Genomic DNA, 21,226 nt, shown 5'->3' with positions numbered 1-21,226 from the left:
AAATCACATGATCATGTCAAAGACACAGACAAAGCATCCGACAAAATTCAACATCCATTCACGATAAAGACTCTTAACAAATCAGGTTTAGAAGAAATTTACCTCAATGAAAAACAGGCCATATATGACAAGCCCACAGCTAAAATCATACTCAATGGTGAAATGTTGAAAGCTTTTCCTCTAAGGTCAGGAACAAGACAAGTGCCCACTCTCACCACCCCTACTTAACATAGTACTAGAATTCTAGGCAGAGAAATCAAGCAAGAAAAATAAAAAGTATCAGAACTGGAAAAGAAGTAAAATTGCCTCTATTTGCAGTTGATATGATTTTATATATAGAAAAGCCTTATAGACTCCACCAAAAAACTGTTAGATCTCATCAACAAATTCAGTAAAGTTGTAGGATACAAAATTAACATTAAAAAATTAGTAGTTTCTATACACTAACAACAAATTATCTGAAAAAGAAAGAAAACAATCCCATTTAGAATTACATCAAGAATAAAATACTTAGAAATAATTTAACCAAGGATGTGAAAGATCTATACACTGAAAACTTTAAGAAATTCAGATAAGGCACAAATAAGTTGAAAAGGTATCCTGTGTTCATGGATTGGAAGAATTAATATTTTTTAAATGTCAATACTACTAAAGCCACCTATAGATTCAATGCAATCCCCATCAAGATTCTGAAGAAATTTTAAACGGAATTAGGAAAAAAAATCCTGAATTTATATGGAATCACAAAAGACCCCAATAGCCAAAGTAATCCTGAGAAAGAACAAAGCAAGAGGCATCACACTTGCCAATTTCAAGCTACATTAAAAAGCTGTAGTAATCAAAATTTGTATGGTACTAGCATAAAATCAGAAACATAGACCACTGGAACAGAATCAAGAGCCCAGAAACAAACCCCAGCTTGTACAGTCAACTAATATTTGACAAAGGAGCCAAGAATACTCAGTGGGGAAAGGACAGTCTCTTCAGTAAATGGTGCTGGGAAAATTTGATATTCACATGTAAAAGGAATGAAACTAGTCCTATATTACATCACTCACAAAAATGAACTGAAAATGGAATAGAAACTTATATGTAAGACTAGAAACCATAAAACTCCTAGAAGAAAACACAGGATAAAGCACCTTGACATTGGTCTTGGTAATGATTTTTTTGGATGTGATACCTAAATCAGAAGTTACAAAATGAAAAATAAACAGGTGGGACTATGTCAAAGTAAAAAGCTTCTGCACAGCAAAAAAAAAAAAGATCAACAAAATGAAAAGGCAACCTATAGAACGGGAAAAATATTGTAAACCATATATCTGAAGAGGTTAATATTCAAAACATATAAAGAATTCATACAATTCAACATACAAAAAATCAAATTATCCAATTTAAAAAATGAGCAAAGGACATGAATATACAATTTTCCAAAGATTTACAAATGGCCAACAGGTGCATGAAAAGGTGCTCAACATCTCTAATCATTTGGGAAATGCAAAATAAAACCACAATGAGGGGGCTTCCCTGGTGGCACAGTGGTTAAGAATCCGCCTGCCAATTCACGGGACATGGGTTTGAGCCCTGGTTCGGGAAGATCCCACATGCTACAGAGCAACTAAGCCCATGCACCACAACTACTGAGCCTGCAAGCCACAACTACTGAGCTCACGTGCCACAACTACTGAAGCCTGTGCACCTAGAGCCTGTGCTCTGCAACAAGAGAAGCCACCTCAGTGAGAAGCCCACGCACTGCAATGAAGAGTAGCCCCCGCTCGCCGCAACTGGAGAGAGTCCACGCGCACCAACGGAGAACCAATGCAGGCAAAAATTTTTAAAAAATAAATAAATAAAATAAATTGGTTTTTTTAAAAAAAACAAAACCCCAATGAGGTATCACCTCATGACTGTTTGAATGGCTATCATAAAAAAAAAAAACGAGATAACACATGATAGTGATGATGTGGAGGAAAAGGAACACTTGTGCACTGTTGATAAGATTGTACATTATATTCCAATCACTATGGAAAACAGTTTAGAGGTTCCTCAGAAATTAAAAATATAACTACCATATATCCAGCAATTCCACCACTGAGAATATATCCAAAGGAAACAAAAATACTTTGTCAAATAAGTATCTGCACCCCAGTGTTCACAGCAGCATTATTAGCAATAGCCAAGACATAGAAACAACCTAAGTGTCCAGTGACAGACGAATGGATAAATAAGTTGTGGGATATATACACAATGGAATATTGTTTAGCTATAAAAAAGAAGGAAATCCTGCCATTAACATCATGGATGGGCTTTTGAAGGCATTATCTAAGTGAAATAAGTCAGAGAAAGTCAAATACTGTATAATCTCACTTATGTGTAGAATCTAAAACAACAAAAACAAAAAAATAAACTCACAGAAAAAGAGATAAGATTTGTGGTAACCAGAGGCAGAGGGTGGTGGGAGGGTGGGATTGGATGACAGTGGTCAAAATGTATAAACTTCCTGCTATAAGACAAAAAGTACTAGGTATATAATATACAACTTGATGACTAGAGTTAACACTGCTCTATGGTTTATTTAAAAGTTAAGAGAGTAGATCCTAAGAGTTCTCATCATCAGAAAAAAACCATTTTTATCTTTTTCTTTTTGTATACATATGAGATGATGGATATTAACTAAACATTATGGTAATCATTTCACAAAATATGTAAGTCAAATCATGTCATACATCTTAAACTTATAGAATGTTGTATGTCAATTATCTCTCAATAAAACTGGAAAAAGGATATCAAGATGGCAAATAAGCACATGAATATGCTCAACATCACTAGTCATTAGGGAAATACAAATTAAAATCATAATATGAAATACCACTAGGCACTTATTAGAACAGCTAAAATATAAAAAACCGACCACAGTAAGTGTTGGTGAAGGTATGGAACAGCTGCAGCTTTTATACAGTGCTGTTGAGAATGTAAATTGGTAAAACTATTTTAGAAAACAGTTTGGCAGCTGAACGTACATGTAAAATACAACCCAGATAATTGACTCCTAGGTGTTTACTCAAGAGAAATGAAAACACATGTCCACACAAAGACTTACACGTGAATGTTCATGTGGGCTTTACTTGTAATAGCCAAAAAGTGGAAACAACCCTAATGTCCATCAACAGGTGGTATAATTTGGTAGATTTATACCATGTGTAAAATTATTAAAAGTGAACTACTGTCACATGCAGTAACGTGGATGAATCTCAAAATATTTTACTGAGTGAAAGAAGTTAACACTTTTAAAAAGAATATGAAATTCTAGAAAATATAAATGAGTTATCTGAAGATAGGGGTTGGGAGAAAGGCATGATTATAAAGGGTCACAAGGAAACTTTTGAGAGTGATAGATATATTTATTATCTCTATTGTGGTGATTTATCATAGGTACACACATAGTCACAAATCATCAAATTTTACACACTTTAAATATGGGCAGGTTTATTATATGTCAGTTATACCACAATAAATGTGATAAAATAGAAATAAAAATACATACACTTAAAGATAGGCAAATAAAAAATTGTGAGACAGCTAAAGTATCATTTTGAGGAAAATTTTAGTTTTAAATGCTGTGTTGGCAAAGAAGGTTGAAATATCAATGATCTAAGTCTTCAATTTAAGAAGCTGAAAAGATTGCAAATTAAAAAGCAAAGCAGGGCTTCCCGGGTGGTGCAGTGGTTGGGAATCTGCCTTCCAGTGCAGGGGACACAGGTCTGAGCCCTGGTCCGGAAGATCCCACATGCCGTGGAGCAACTAAGCCCATGAGCCACAACTACTGAGCCTGTGTTCTAGAGCCCACAAGCCACAACTACTGAGCCCACGCACAGCATCTACTGAAGCCCATGCACCCTTGAGCCCGTGCTCCGCAATGAGAAGCCACCGCAATGAGAAGCACGCACACCGCAACGAAGAGTAGCCGCTCGCTGCAACTAGAGAAAGCTCATGCGCAGCAACGAAGACCCAACACAGCCAAAAATAATATATAACAATAAATTTATTTAAAATATGAATATCAATAAATATATTAAAAAAGCAAAGTAGACAAAATTGTATAAGGAGAATTCAGTGAAAACAGAAAACAGACAATAGAAAAAATTTTTTAAAAGTTGAAGATTAACTGATAACTGGTTAGCAAGACTGATCAAGAAAAAAAAACCTGATAACATGGATCAATCTCAACATTATTGTGTAGTGAAGGAAGCCAGTCCCAAAGGAGTACATTCTATGCAGTTCCATTTACATGAAAGTCAAGAACAAGAATATCAGAACATCCTCCACTTAGGAGGATGGAGTACTTGAAAAGAGAATACAAGGGAACTTTCTGGGGGTGATGAAAATATTCTATCTATTGACTGAAGTGGTGGTTACACAGATGTATGAGCCCAAACTCACTAAATTATAGATGTACCGGGTTGGCCAAAAAGTTCATTCGTTTTTCCCCATAGGATGGCTCTAATAACACTTAGTTGTCTTTAACTTCATTCAAAACAATTTTGTTAGATTGTGACAGCTGTCATATCAGCGTGCATTTAAAAAAAGACATCAAAATTGGTGAATTTTTTTTTTTTTTTTCAGTATGCAGGCCTCTCACTGTTGTGGCCTCTCCCGTTGCAGAGCACAGGCTCCGGACGCACAGGCCCAGCAGCCATGGCTCACGGGCCCAGCTGCTCCACGGCATGTGGGATCTTCCCGGACCGGGGCACGAACCCGTGTCCCCTGCATCAGCAGGCGGACTCTCAACCACTGCGCCACCAGGGAAGCCCAAAATTGGTGAACTTTTATGTCGCCATTTTAATATTGAAGATGGAAGAAAAACAACATTTTCAGCCTATTATGCTTTATTATTTCAAGAAAGGTAAAAACGCAACTGAAACACAGAAAACGATTTGTGCAGTGTATGGAGACGGTGCTGTGACTGATCCAACACGTTAAAAGTGGTTTGTGAAGTTTGGTGCTGGAGATTTCTCACTGGACAATGCTCCACGGTTGGGTAGACCAGCTGAAGTTGATAGCGATCAAACTGAGATATTGAGAACAATGAACATTATACCACACAGAAGATAGCCAACATACTCAAAATATCCAAATCAAGTGCTGAAAAATCATTTGCACCAGCTTGGTTATGTTAATTGCTTTGATGTTTGGGTTCCACATAAATTAAGCAAGAAAAAACCTTCTTGACCATATTTCCACATGTGATTCTCTACTTAAACGTAATGAAAATGTTCCATTTTTAAAATAAATTGTGACAGGCGATGAAAAGTGGATAATGTACAATAATGCGGAAGGGAAGAGATCTTGGGGCAAGCGAAATGAACCACCACCAATCACACCAAAGGCTGGTCTTCACCCAAAGAAGGTGATGTTGTGTATATGGTGGGACTGGAAGGGAGTCCTCTATTATGAACTCCTTCCAGAAATCCAAACAATTGATTCCAGCAAGTACTACTCCCAATCAGACCAACTGAAAGCGGCACTCAACGAGAACGTCCAGAATTAGTCAACAGAAAATGCAGAATCTTCCATCAGGATAATGCAAGACCGCGTGTTTCTTTGATGACCAGGCAAAAACTTTTACAGCTTGGCTGCGAAGTTCTGATTCATCCACTGTATTCATCAGACATTGCACCTTCGGATTTCCATTTATTTCAGTCTTTACAAAATTCTCTTAATGGAAAAAATGTCAATTCCCTGGAAGACTGTAAAAGGTACCTGGAACAGTTCTTTGCTCAAAAAGATAAAAAAGTATTGGGAAGATGGAATTATGAAGTTGCTTGAAAAATGGCATAAGGTAGTGGAACAAAAGGGTGAATATTTTGTTTAATAAAGTTCTTGGTTTGTTTGTTTGGGTTTTTTGCGGGCCTCTCACTGTTGTGGTCTCTCCCATTGCGGAGCACAGGCTCCGGATGTGCAGGCTCAGCAGCCATGGCTCACGGGCCCAGCCGCTCCGCAGCATGTGGGATCTTCCCGGACTGGGGCACGAACCCGTGTCCCCTGCATCGGCAGGCAGACTCTCAACCACTGCGCCACCAGGGAAGCCCCTGCATCATTCTATATAAGAGACTTGAGCACCCATGGACACTGAGAGACGACTGTACTTCCAGATGCATGTCTGATCATGGCATCATCTCCTGTCATCTTTTTCAAAATAACAGTGCAGTGGCTTTACACTGCCCTTTGGATAAAATTCATAATACTTAGCATGGCCTGAAGGCCTAGATGGTTTGGCCTCTCCCTGTGTTTGAAGCCTCCCTTTGCAACATCCCCTTCACATCCATCCCTGCCTTTCATTACCCTGTCTTCTTTCTTGCTGCAGAGCCATTTTTTTACATGCTATTCCTTCTGCCCACAACCTCTCCCCTGATATATAACTCCTGTATGTTTTTCAGATCTTAGCTTAGGATTACATTTTTAAAAATTCACTCACTGATCTGGTTACCTGCTCAAAGCACCATGTACCCTACTTCATGGCATTCATCACAGTTGCACCTTAATTTTGCTTGATGTTTTGTCTAAATAACATCTAACTTCTCCACTGTAAGGTGCATGACTACAAGGACCATACTTATTTTTTATCACCTTTGTATCTCCAGCCTCTAGTAAAGATCTGACAGGTACATAGCAGGTCCTCATAAATATTTATAAATGAATTAATGAAGAATTAGAAATTATCTGTTCCTAAGTGAAGTAACATGTACTTGGTGACATATTTTAAATGAACTTCAAGCAACCATCTAATCAAATGCGCAGTTAAACCATCACAGAGTTGTCTTTCATCATTCCTCCCTTCAGTGTGTTTCAGAGGCAATTATTATGTTCCAGGCACTCAGGCATAGGAGTGAAAGAGACAGGGTTCCTGCACTAATGCAGCATCTGGTTTAAGTTGACTGACTTTTCAAAAGTTACTCTAAACCAGTTTACTTGTTTCCTAAGCTCTGTGCAGAATGAGTTTATCATTATTTTTAAAATAAATCTTTAACTTTCTGATGACTATGAGACAATATTGTTCTATTTTATGGAAATCTTACTATTTCTTATACATATAAACCTGAATAATTTTACTTGCCTACCTAACTATAATAATATGTCTAATCAGAAAGAGAAGCAAGGTACAAAGAATTAAAATGGAAAAAAATATAACTACTCACAAAAGAAAAACTTATATACAGATTAGACTCCAAGGAAAATCTTACTGCCTATCTTGAAAACACCCCTCAAAGTTAGAAACAAGGCAAAATAATTTAAAAATCAAAAACTTAAGACACATACACATATTTTTTCAGAAATCTGAAACAATATACATGTAACAAGTACATTTAAGAACTCTGATCTCAAAATGTCTACTTGATAGTAAATACTTAAGAAACATATACAACAAAATGTCACCCCACTATGTTTAAATCGATCACCAAAATGCAGACCTAGGGTCAGAAGTTTGTCTTGAACACATCTAAGTTGTTTTTATAGTGTTGATGGTTTTGAACTGAGATGTTCACATACCAAGTCCTGATTACTTGAATTTGCAAAATGGCTGGCTAGAATAGGAGAGTCATCTGTTGTCATGGAAATAAGTTTTTCTTTCTATTTCTCTAATGTATGTGCTAAAATAGAGCTCAAATCTGAAACCAGAATTAGCAAATACTGACATTTACATGATTATTACATTTTATTTTCTTGAAAATCCCTTTAGAATACACCAAAATTAGAAATAATACTCCAATAACATAATTACTGGCAAGTCTGTAAAGCTGACTTCCTAACTTGTTCATTAATTACATTCTATTAATAATTCCCAGTCATCATACTATGGATGGCTCTTGAATGTTAACACAGTCTGATCATACAGCATAAACTATCACACAGACAACATCTTAAAACTCTGGGCTTCCCTGGTGGCACAGTGGTTGAGAGTCCGCCTGCCGATGCAGGGGACACAGGTTCGTGCGCCAGCCTGGGAGGATCCCACATGCCGCGGAGAGGCTGGGCCCGTGAGCCATGGCCGCTGAGCCTGCACGTCCGGAGCCTGTGCTCCGCAACGGGAGAGGCCACAACAGTGAGAGGCCCACGTACCGCAAAAAAAAAAAAAAAAAAAAAAAAGAGAAAGAAAAAAAAAACTCTGCAGTCACTATAATATATTTGCCTCTGTTAAAAATATTGTACTTACCAAGATTGATTTAGTTCTATGTCCTGTTAAGTGTTACTAATTTAATCCAAAATGTATCATCTGTGCATGTAAGGAGGGTGACACCTAAATCCATCATCCACGGCGTTAAATAACTAAGTATTGTCCTAATAGAGTGTCACTTTCAGGTTGATACAAAACCAAAAACTAATAGCCAGTATTTATAGAGTGTACAAAAGGCTTCCACACCCATTGATATTTGAGTCTTCATTTATTCAACAGATATTTCAGGAACTGAGTGTTAATTCTACACCAATCACTGGCTAGATGCTAGAGACACAATGGTGATCCTTATAATAACTCCATAACAGTGGTTAACAAAATGTCATCTCAGAATCACTAGCATCAGCATCAGCTGGTAACTTGTTAAACCTGCACATTTGGACTTTCCAAGATGGTGGAGGAGTAGGAGGCCGTGGAGTTCATCTCTCCCCACAAAGGCATCAAGAATACATTTAGAAATAGAAAAATTCTCACAGAGCACCTGCTGAACACTAGCAGAGGACCTCAGACACCTAAAAGGACAAGAAAGATCCCTATATAACTGGATAGGACAAAAGAAGGAAGGAAAAAGGAAGAGGAGAGGAAGCAGGACGGGATGGTCTGTGCCACAGCCCTGTGCACCTCAGCCTCAGACAGGTTTCTGCTGGTGGCTGGAATGTGGGGTTTGGAGAGCAAACCTGGGGAGGGGACTGCTGTTGGGTGTGAGAAGACAGCCAGAGGGGACGGGAGTAAGGAGCTCCACAACCAGGAATGCTTGTGGAGGAAGCCTGGACCTCCACAGAGGCAAAGAACCATTGTTGAGTGATGCGCAAAGGGCAGGGCGGCCATTACAGCCTCTCCCGTCACGCACCAGCCCCTGCATCCATGGGCACTAAGGAGGGCTCCCGCTGGAGCTGGCTCTCATGGCTCTGCTATTGCCTCCTCCACCCCTTCCCTCAGCCTGGGGGCCCCACTCACCTGATTGCTGCCTGATGGGCTCACATGTTCCAATCCCTACCCCAGCACCCTCCCACCTGGGGAGCCTGCTCACCCCGATCACTACCACGGTTCCTTCCTGCCTGATGGGCTCTTGTGCTCCGACAACCTCTGGAGCAGACTCTGGTGGGAGGAACACACAGAGGTGGGGCTGAAACCACAGCTGAACCCCAGGGGCCATTGACTAAGGAAGAAGAGCTGAAATCTCTCCTCACGGCTGTGTGAACTGCGGAGTTACACCTCTGCTGATGGCTTCCTAAATTCAGTGCCTGCAAAACATCTGAAAGGACAAGTGCTCCAGCAGGTGGGACGAGTCTGGCTTTAGCAGCTGTGGGCTTTGTGGGCACATACATGCAGAGGTTGGGCCAGGCCAGAGTCTGAGCTGCTTCCATAGCTCCACAGCAGGTCCAGGTGCACGACTACTGTAGTCCTGGGACCTGACTTCAGTCGAGCTGTGCCAGTGGCCTGGTGAAAACAACGTCTGAGAGTCACCAGAGCCAACTGCCGGCATACCCACAGTTAAGGTGGGACCGAGATCAGTGCCAACAAGTGTACTTTGTGAGCCCGCACAATGGGCAAAAGGGGACAGAACAGAGCACATTCACGGTGAACAGCTCCAGAGGAGGAATACTCAGTGGCTTATCTCCCAGTGGGAGTGCTCCATTCCCACCTACCTCACACCACAGTACAGAAACACAGCTAAGAAACAGATCTGGGGCCTCTACTCTAACAACCAGGGAGCAGACTCCACCCCTGACAGGACACTGACAACCACAGAGCAATATCCAGGGCAGGCTCTGGTCACCACAACACCAGTCAAACCTCCTATCAAGGGGATAATGGCACAAGCCTCTGGACAAACCTCACCCACTAGGGGGCAGACACCAGAAGCAAGAGGAACTACAATCCTGCAGCCTGCGGAAAGGAGACCACACATAACAGTAAGTTAGACGAATTGAAAAGACAAAGAAATATGTTGCAGATGAAGGAGGAAGATAGAAACCTACAAGAACAATTAAATAAAGAGGAGACAGGCAATCTACCTAAAGAAAAATTCAGAGTAATGATAGTAAAGATGATCCAAGATCTTGGAAAAAGAATGGAGGCACAGATAGAGAAGATACAAGAAATGTTTAACAAAGACCTAGAAGAACTAAAGAACAAAAAACCAGAGATGAACAGTACAATAACTGAAATGAAAACAGACTAGAAGGAATCATTAGCAGAATAACTGAGGCAGAAGAACAAATAAGTGACCTGGAAGACAGAATGGTAGAAATCTCTGCTGCAGAACAGAATAAAGAAAAAGAATGAAAAGAAATGAGGACAGTCTCAGAGACCTCTGGGACAACATTAAATGCACTAACATTCTAATTATAGGCGTCCCAGAGGAAGAAGAAAAAGAGAAAGGGTCTGAGAAAATATTTGTAGAGATTATAGTGGAAAACTTCCCTAACATGGGAAAGGAAATAGTCACCAAGTCCAGGAAATGCAGAGTCCCATACAGGATAAACCCAAGGAGGAACACGCTAAGACACAAATTAATCAAGCTAACAAAAATTAAATACAAAGAAAAAATATTAAAAGAAACAAGGGAAAAGCAACAAATAACATACAAGGTAATCCCCATAAGGTTATCAGCTGATTTTTCAGCAGAAACTCTGCAGGCCAGAAGGGAGTGGCAGGATATACTTAAAGTGATGAAAGAGAAAAACCTACAACTAAGAATACACTATTAGGTGGGGCTGAAATGAGAACCCAGCAAGGTTCTCATTCAGATTCAACAGAGAAATCAAAAGCTTTACAGACAAGCAAAAGCTAAGAGAATTCAGTACCACCAAACCAGCTTTACAACAAATGAACTTCTAAACTCCTAAAGGAACTTCTCTAGGCGGGGGGTGGATGGCAGAAGAGGTCACAACTAGAAACAAGAAAATCAAAAATGCGAAAGCTCACTGGTAAAGCCAAACATACAGTAAAGGCAGGAAATCATCCATACACAAATATGATATCAAATCCAGCAACTGTGAGAAAAGTACAAATGCAGAAAATGGGAATAGCATTTGAAATTAAGAGACCAGCAACTTAAAACAACCTTGTATATATAAAGACTGCTTTATCAAAGCCTCATAGGACGTGCAAACCTGAAAATTACAATACAAAAAAGAAAAAGCAACCCAACACAACACTAAAGATGGTCATCAAACCACAAAAGAAAACAAAGGAGTAAGGGAAGAAAAAAGACCCACAAAAACAAACCCATGACAATTAAGAAAATGGGAATAGGAACATACATATTGATAATTACCTAAAGTGTAAATAGATTAAATGCTCCAACCAAAACACACAGACTGGGTGAATGGATACAAAAACAAGACCCATATCTATGCTGTCTACAAGAGACCCACCTCAGACCTAGGGATACTTACAGACTGAAAGTGAGGGGATGGAAAAAGATACTCCATGCAAATGGAAATCAAAACAAAGCTGCAACAGCAATACTTATATGTGACAAAATAGACTTTATATAAAGACTGTTACAAGACAAGGAAGGACGTTACATAATGATCAAGGGATCAATCCAAGAAGAATTTACAATTGCATATTTAAGTACACAATTGTAAATATATATGCAACCAACATAGGAGCACCTCAATATATAAGGCAAATGCTTACAGCCATAAAAGGAGAAATTGATAGTAACACAACCATAGAGGGGGACTTTAACACCTCTCTTACACAATGGACAGATCACTGAGACAGAAAATTAATAAGTAAACAGAAGTATTAAATGACACATTAGACCAGATAGACTTAATTGATATTTATAGTACATCCCATCCAAAAGCAGCAGAATACACTTTCTTCTCAAATGCACATGGTACATTCTCCAGGACAGATCACATATTGGGTCACAAATCAAGCCTTGGTAAATTTAAGAAAACTGAAATCATATCAAGCATCTTTTCCAACCACAAAGCTATGAGATTAGAAATAAATTACAGGCAAAAAACCCTGTAAAAAACACAAACACATGGAAGCTAAACAATATGTTACTAAATAACCAATGGATCCCTAAAAAAATCAAAAAGGAAATTTAAAAAATACCTAGAGACAAATGACAACAAGAAGATGAGAATCCAAAACCTAGGGATGCAGCAAAAGCATTTCTAAGAGGGAAGTTTATAGCAATACACTCCTACCTCAAACAAGAAAAATCTCAAATAAACAACCAAATCTTATGCCTAAAGCAACTAGAGAAAGAAGAATAAACAAAACCTAAAGTTAACAGAAGGAAAGAAAACATAAACATCAGAGCAGAAATAAATGAAATAGAGATGAAGAAAACAAATAGCAAAGATCAATGAAACTAAAAGTTGGTTCCTTGAGAAGATAAAATTGATAAACTTTTAGCCAGACCCATCAAGGAAAAAAAGGAAGAGGGCTCAAATCAATAAACTTAGATATGAAAACGGAGAAGTTACAATGGACACCACAGAAATACAAAGGATCGTAAGAGACTACTACAAGCAACTATATGCCAGTAAAATGGACAACCTGGAAGAAATGGACAAATTCTTAGAAATGTACAACCTTCCAAGACTGAACCAGGAAGAAATAGAAAATATGAACAGACCAATCACAAGTACTGAAATTCAAACTGTGATTAAAAATCTTCCAACAAACAAAAGCCCAGGACCAGATGGCTTCACAGGCAAATTCTATCAAACGTTTAGAGAAGAGTTAACACCTAGCCTTCTGAAACTCTTCCAAAAAATTGCAGAGAAAGGAAACACTCTCAAGCTCATTCTGTGAGGTGAGGGCACCATCACCCTGACACCAAAACCAGACAAAGGTATCACAAAAAAAGAAAATTACAGGCAAATATCACTGATGAAAATAAATGCAAAAATCCTCAAAAAATACTAGCAAACTGAATCCAACAACACACTAAAAGGATCATACACCATGATCAAGTGGGATTTATCCCAGGGATGCAAGGATTTTGCAATAACAGAAATCAAACAATCTGATACATCACATCAACAAACTGAATAGGGACTTCCCTGGCAGTCCAGTAAAGACTAGTTAAGCAGGGTTAAGACTCCTTGCTCCCAATGCAGGGGGCTGGGTTTGATCCCTGGTCAGGGAACTAGATCCTGCATGCTGCAACTAAGTATCCCGCATGTCGCAACAGATGCCGCATACGGCAACAAAGATCCTGCATGCTGCAACTAAGACCCTGTGCAGCCAAATAAATAGATTAATATTAAAGAAAAAACAAACTGAAGAATAAAACCACATGATCATCTCAATAGATGCAGAAAAAGCTTTTGTCAAAATTCAACACCCAATTATGATAAAGAATCTCCAGAAAGTGGGCAGAGGGAACACACCTCAACATCATAAAGGCCATACATGACAAACCCACAGCAAACATCATTCTCAATGGTAAAAAACAAAGCAGTTCCTCAAAGATCAGGAACAAGACAAGGATGTTCACTCTCACTACTATAATTCAACATAGTTTTGGAAGTCCTAGCCACGCAATCAGAGAAGAAAAAGGAATAGAAGGAATCCAAATTGGAAAAGAAGTAAAACTGTCACTGTTTGCAGATGACATGATACTACACATAGAAAATGCTAAAGATGCTACCAGAAAACTACTAGAGCTCATCAATGCATCGGTAAAATTGCAGGATAGAAAATTAAGACACAGGAATCTTTTGCATTCCTATACAATAACAATGAAAGATCAGAAACAGAAATCAAGGAAACAATCCCACTTACCATGGCATCAAAAAGAATAAAATACCTAGGAATAAACCTACCCAAGGAGACAAAAGACCTGTACTCCGAAAACTATGAGATGCTGATGAAAGAAATAAAAGATGACACAAACAGATGAAGAGATATACCATGTTGTTGGATTGGAAGAATCAACATTGTGAAAATGACTATACTACTCAAAGCAATCTACAGATTTCATACAATCCCTACCAAGTTACCAATGGCATTTTTCAAAGAACTAGAACAAAATATTTTACAATTTTTATGGAAACACAAAAGACCACAAATAGCCAAAGCAATCTTGAGAAAGAAAGAAGGAGCTGGAGGAATCAGGCTCCCTGACTTGAGACTATACTACCAAGGCACAATAATCAAAACAGTATGGTACCGGCACAAAAACAGAAATACAGATCAATGGACCAAGATAGAAAGTCCAGAGACAGACCCACACAGCTATGGTCACCCAATCTATGACAAAGAAGGCAGGAATATACAATGGAGTAAAGACAGTCTCTTCAGTAAGTGGTGCTGGTAAAACTGGACAGCTACATGTAAAAGAATGAAATTAGAACACTCCCTACCACCATACACTAAAATAAACTCAAAATGGATTAAAGACATAAATGTAAGGCAGATACTATAAAAACTCTTAGAGGAAAACATAGGCAGAACACTCTCTGACATAAATCGTAGCAAGATCTTTTTCAATCCACCTCCAAGAGTAATGAAAATGAAAATAAAAATAAATAAATGGTACCTAGTTAAACTTAAAAGCTTTTGCACAGCAAAGGAAACCATAAACAAAAGACAACCCTCAGAATGGGAGAAAATATTTGCCAATGAAGCAATTGACAAGGGATTAATCTCCAAAATATACAAACAGCTCATGTAGCTCAATATCAAAAAGCCAAACAACCCAATCAAAAAATGGGTGGAAGGGCTTCCCTGGTGGCGCAGTGGTTGGGAGTCCGCCTGCCGATGCAGGGGACACGGGTTCGTGCCCCGGTCTGGGAAGATCTCACATGCCGCAGAGTGGCTGGGCCCGTGAGCCATGGCCGCTGAGCCTGCGCATCTGGAGCCTGTGCTCCGCAACGGGAGAGGCCACAACAGTGAGAGGCCTGTGTACACACAAAAAAAAAAAAAAAAAAAAAAAAAGGGGTGGAAGATCTAAATAGACATTTCTCCAAAGAAGACACACAGATGACCCAGAGGCACATGAAAAGATGCTCAACATCACTAATCATTAGAGAAATGCAAGTCAAAACTACAGTGAGGTATCACCTCACACCAGTCAGAATGGCCATCATCAAAACGTCTACAAACAATAAATGAGGAGAGGGTGTGGAGAAAAGGGAACCCTCCTGCACTGTTGGTGGGAATGTAAATTGATACAGACACTATGAAGAACAGTATGGAGGTTCCTTAAAAAACTAAAAATTCAGGTACTGTATGATCCAGCAATCCCATTCCTGGGCACATATCTGGAGAAAACCATAATTTGAAAAGATAATGCACCCCAATGTTCACTGCAGCACTATTTACAATAACCAGGACATGGAAGCAACCTAAATGTCCATCAACAGTGGAATGGATAAAGACGACGTGGTGTGTGTGTATATATATATATATATATGTGTACACACACACACACACACACACACACACACACACACTGGAATATTACTCAGCCATAAAAAAGAATATAGCAGCAACATGGATGGACCTAGAGATCTTCATAGTGAGTGAAGTAAGTCAAACAGAGAAAGACAAATACCATATGATATTGCTTATATGTGGAATCTAAGAAAAGGGTACAAATGAACTTATCTACAATACAGAAATAGAGTCACAGATCTAGAAAACAAACATGGTTACCAGAGGGTAAAGGGGGGAGGGATAAACTGGAAGGTTGGAATTGACATACACACAGTACTGTATAACACAGGGAACTCTACTCAATTCTCTGTAATGGCCTATATGGGAATAGAATCTAAAAAAGAATGGATATATATATGTATAGCTGATTCACTTCGCTGTACAGCAGAAACTAACACAACACTGTAAATCAACTACACTCCAATAAAAGTTAAAAAAAAACAAAAAACAAAAAAACCTGCACATTCTCAAGTCTCACCCCAAATCTACTGAATAAGAAAATCTGTGGGTGGGACCCAGGAATCTATGTTTAAATAAACCCTCCAGGTGATTCTGATATATGCTCAAGTTTGAGAACCACTGCCCTGTAAAATAGCCCCTTGCATTATATATTAGAAAATTGAGGCTCAGAGAGGGATAGAACAGACTTGAGATTCAAAACAGACTTTTCCCCACCATTTATTTATTCCAAGAGATTAGAAAGGTGTCTGGCATATAAGATGGGCACACAATAAAGATCTGTTGGATGAAAAAATGAATGAATTCTCCAAAGAGTTGTGCTATCACTCAAGTATGGCACTAGTCCAAGCAATATAATTCTAACTTATTGGAAATGTACATATTGCTAATAAGGATATTTCTTCTGAAAAGAGGTGTGTTTACCGTGACATCAAGAATTATAATTTAAAAACTATCACTTTCGAGTCTTGCCTAAAAGAGAAAGTTACCAAAGGTGATCACTACCCAAATTATTCAGTTTTTCCATACCTTGTTATTTTGCTTTAGTTTACTTAACTCCAGTTTATACTTTTCTGCTTCTTCTAGAGCTCTATTCAAGCGAACTTCCATGGCACTTTGACTAGCGGCAGCTTGTTTTTGTAGTCTTCTTTTATTCTCTAATTCCTGTACAGTAAGAGAGATATGTAGAACATTTATAAACATATCATAAGTTCTTTCTATTATTCTGAAACGCTTTCCATTTCCATATTCCTTGCTTTCTCCTAAACTGTATACACACACACACGGCCAGAGACTGAACACTGAGTGACAGAGGTGTCAGGGAATTCTCACTCTGAACTGGTTTTAGGAAAATATATCCTTAAAGATGTAGTCACAAATTAGGCTTCCAAATTGCTTTTTGTTTGGAATTTCCTGCCTTTTTATTGATCCCAAGAGTCAGTATACATGTCTTCTACATTTACTTTATAAACAACATTTTATAATCATGGTTCTTCTCTTGGGAACCTCCCAAAACACCAATGTAAGACATAAATTCTCTCATAAATACTGTGTTTGTGTAAACCTGATGAAATATATCACTTAAAAAATATTTGTTAAATACAGAGCATTCTATTGTACATTAGCAATATAGGAAAATCCCAATTCTGAGCAAAAACAACAGATTCTATGGATATTTTCCATATCTTGGTGTGGGTTTAGACCTGCATTTCTGCAAATATTCTAGAGTTGCTGTTGCAGAGTCTACAGGCTACACAGGAAGAAACATGAACATACAGAATAAGCTCCAAACTCCATCACAATCTGGTACCATAATCTCATCTCCTGCCACAAATGTTACCTTCAGCTACAAGAGCAGTACTTGCTTGGATCTCTCCCAAACAGCCATGATATTTCCTGTCTCCGACCCTTTGCTCATACTCTTCCTTCTGCCCTGATCTCTCCCTACCCCTCATTTTTACCTGGCTAACAACTATTCATCCTTCAAGACTCAGGGCTATACACTGGGGTTTTACCTTCTCCCAGAAGCCTTCCCTCACTGTCTTCCTCACTATCCTCCCAGGTTGAATTAAGTACCCTTTCTTCAGAGCTTCTATAGCATCTTGATATACATATATCATAGAACCTGCTTGTGTGGAACCGAAACTATCCATTCACTTCATTTCCCCCACTATACTGTAAGCTCCTTAAGGACAGAACTACTTTAATTTCTATATTCCCAGCACTTCAGCAGCATATAAAAGGCACTAGTGACATGTTTACTGAACTGAATTTATTTTGTAATATTTAACTTACTCTTCTTTGCATGTCCTACAATGCCTGGTACAGAGCATTATACAAAGCAGACACTCTCAGTAAATATCATGGAATTGAGATGATGCAGTTAACAACGTAGTTGTCTGTTTTCTTCTTTTACAATTTTTTCTCCTGGCTGTATCACTATGTTTTATTTGAACACTGATCTCCCTGGCTCTCAGTAATTAAGGGGAAAACAAAACAAAACAAAACACATGCTGCTCTTTATGCAGGTTTCTACACAAATCAAACTGTGCCTGGATACCATCTGCTCTCACCAGCCTTCTTCACAGCTTTGTGGGTGGTAGCTACACTAAGAGCAGCCTGATTTCTCTCACTGTTCACGCGGAAAAGGCAGAGACTCTCATTAGCTACCAAGGCACAATTCTTGCTACCTCATTTCAGCCTCTTCTCATAAGAATATGGAAATGAATCTTTGCCCTTCTCTTTCCTGCTAGTGGCTCTGTAACCTACTTCATAGGAAAAAGAAAACCTTTCTTTACCACATGATGTTCCCCTACTGCTGAATCAATACTGCCCCACTTCTTGGGAAAAGTGAAAAAGAAAAAGGATAGTCAGAAGAATAGTAAAGTAGGAAATAAAATTTTCCTATGCGAGAAAATCCATTAAGAAAGGGATAATCTTAACAAAAACTTGAAGACACTTCTGTTTTCAATCATACTTAAGTACTTTTTACAAAGTGCAGACAAGATACCAATATTGAGTAGTTTTATGATGAAAACTCTCTCCTAAAGCAAATCTATTATTACCTCCCAAATTAAGAAGTTTACAGGTTGCTAGAGAAAATTTTTATGAAAAATCTCAAATCTTGAATTTCACATTAGTTTTAAAAGAAAAAGCTGGATAGCTTAAAGAAAATCAAGTCTAGGTTTAAAACTCAAATACTAAGAGATCTAAGGAGAAATAATTTGTGATTCTCCCATAATTTTTAAAGCATTCATAAGGTACTGGGATAGTGCGAGAAAGAGGTATGCATCAGTAACAGTACAAAACAAATGTAGCAAATGCTTAAAGAGTAACGAAAACCACCATAGTATTTCTGATGAGGAGAAATCAGATGAGGACAAATAAACGATCAGATAAGGTTCTAGAAACAAGTGGCTGAGGTTCAAAAAGCAATAAACTTGGAATCAAAAAACCTGCCAGCTGTGGTAGATTCAGTTTCTACATCTGAAATTGGGAGTAGTAATATCTATGCCTAATAGGTTTTACTTATTCAACACATTTATTGAGCACTTACTACGTTGCCAGGTACTATTCTACATGATGGGCACATGACAATTAACCAAAATTCTCCTCTAGTAAAGCTTGCACTCTAGAGGAAGAGACAGATGATAAACACATACATACATACACACTCGTATGTAACATCTGCCAGTGAGAAGGGCTATGAAGAAAAAGAAAGGGTAAGAGAACTGTGTAGGGAATTCCCTCGCAGTCCAGTGGTTAGGACTCCGTGCTTCCACTGCTGGGCTTGGTTCGATCCCTAGTCAGGGAACTAAGATCCCACAAGCCGTGCAGTGAAGCACCACCAACCCCTCTAAAAACAAGGAAGAAGGAAAAAAAAGAGGACAGAGCAATGGGGAGGGACATAATTATTTAAAATACAGTGGTTAGGGAAAGGCTTCCAAATGAGGGAATGATTCATGTATAGATCTGGAGGAACAAAGAAGACAAAGACCCTGAGGCTGGAATGCATTTAATATATTCAAAGATCACCTACATGGTCAGTGTGGCTTCAGCTCAGTGACACAGGCAGTGTTAGGTCTCGAGATTGCAGAAACACCCAGGGTGACCTTAGGTGGACCTTGTAAACCCTGCTTCATAGTTTGGATTTTATTCTGAATGACATGGGAAGTCTTTGGAGGGTTTTTAATCGATGTGTGTGTGTGTGTGTGTGTGTGTGTGTGTGTGTGTGTGTGTTATCCTAAGTTTTTTTAAGGATTGCAGTTGAGCCAACATGGGTTTCAACTATGTGGGTCCACTTACACACAGAAATTTTTCAATAGTAAATACTACAGTAATACACGATCCACAGTTGGTTGAATCTGCGGATGTGGAACCACGGGTACATAGGAACTGGGGATACACAGGGCCGACTATAAATTATATGGGGATTTTAGATTGTTCAGAGGATCGGCGCCCCTAGACCCCAGGCTGTTCAAGGGTCAACTGTACTCTAGCTACTGTGGTATTGCTACTGAGTGTAGGAAATCTAGGAGGTCATTAGAATAGTATAAGTGAAACACAGTAGCTTGGGCTTGGGTGGGAGTAATGAGTTTTTGAGAAGTAGTTAATTCCAAGTATTTTGAAGACAGAATTGGCAGAACTCGTTGATGGATTGGATGATGGTGTGAGGAAAGAGAAGGATCAAGATGACTCTTGGATTTTGGCCTAAATAACTCAATGTTTTTACTGAGAGGGAGAAAAGGAGAAGGTCTGCAGAGAGCAGGGAAGCAAGAGCTCCCTCTTTAGGACATAGGATGTTTAACATACCAAGTACTGATATCAAGTGGGAAGCAAGATGTTAATAAGAGTCTGTAGCTCAAAGAAAGATCTGAGCAAGAAGTAGAAATGTGAGAGTGATCAACATATAGATGGTACGTAAAGCCATGGAAATGAATGAGTGCATCTCAGAATTGGATGTAGACAGCACAGAGCCAAGGACTGAGCCTTGGACACTCCAACATAGAAAGGTCAGGAAAACAAGGAAGAAAATTACGAGTGTGATGCTCCAGAAGCCAAATCAAGTGTTTCAAGGAGGGAGAAATCAACTATGTCAAATGTTGCTGAGATATAAATTACTATGAGGAATAATAACTGACTAGAACTGGCAATGTGGCTTACTAGTGACCTTGTTAAGAATGGTTTCAGAGGCAGAGCAGAGATAGAAGCCTAACTGTTGTAGTTTCAAGAGAATGGCAAATGAGGAATAGAAAAATTGAGTAGAGACAACTATTTTAAGAAGCTTTGCTATAATGAAGAGTAATGATACAGGGCAAGAGGTACATATGAAATCTATGGAGGTTTTAAAATATATATATTGGAGATCCTATGGCATGTCTGTATGCTAATGCAAATAATTTCATAGATAGAGTAAATGTGATTTTTGCAAGAGAATGGAAAACAGGATAATTGTAGGAGCAAAGTCCTTGAGTACGACAGACTATGGGATCCAGTGCACAGTGAGGTGATCAGCTTTAGACAGAAGAGATAGTAATCCATGGTAATGAGGGGGAAAGAAGAGTAGATGGGTACAAAGGCCAAGAGACTGATGTAAAATTTACTGTTTTCTTA

The 21,226-nt window shown here is 38.7% G+C and overlaps 1 protein-coding gene across 2 annotated transcripts in view; it reads right to left on the bottom strand.

Moving 5' to 3' along the window:
- Nucleotides 1–21,226, bottom strand: part of TEX9 (testis expressed 9) — a 217,058-nt gene that overhangs the window by 10,007 nt on the left and 185,825 nt on the right. For both annotated transcript variants that reach the window (XM_029236542.1, XM_029236543.1), the window contains one exon: nucleotides 16,643–16,777. In XM_029236542.1, coding sequence (XP_029092375.1) covers nucleotides 16,643–16,777 — 135 coding nt within the window. The remainder of the gene's footprint in view (nucleotides 1–16,642; nucleotides 16,778–21,226) is intronic.

Source organism: Monodon monoceros, unplaced genomic scaffold (genome assembly GCF_005190385.1).
Source record: "Monodon monoceros isolate NGI ecotype Baffin Bay Population unplaced genomic scaffold, NGI_Narwhal_1 Super_Scaffold_21, whole genome shotgun sequence".
Taxonomy (NCBI): Eukaryota; Metazoa; Chordata; class Mammalia; order Artiodactyla; family Monodontidae; genus Monodon; species Monodon monoceros.
This window is presented reverse-complemented; position numbering and strand designations above follow the sequence as displayed.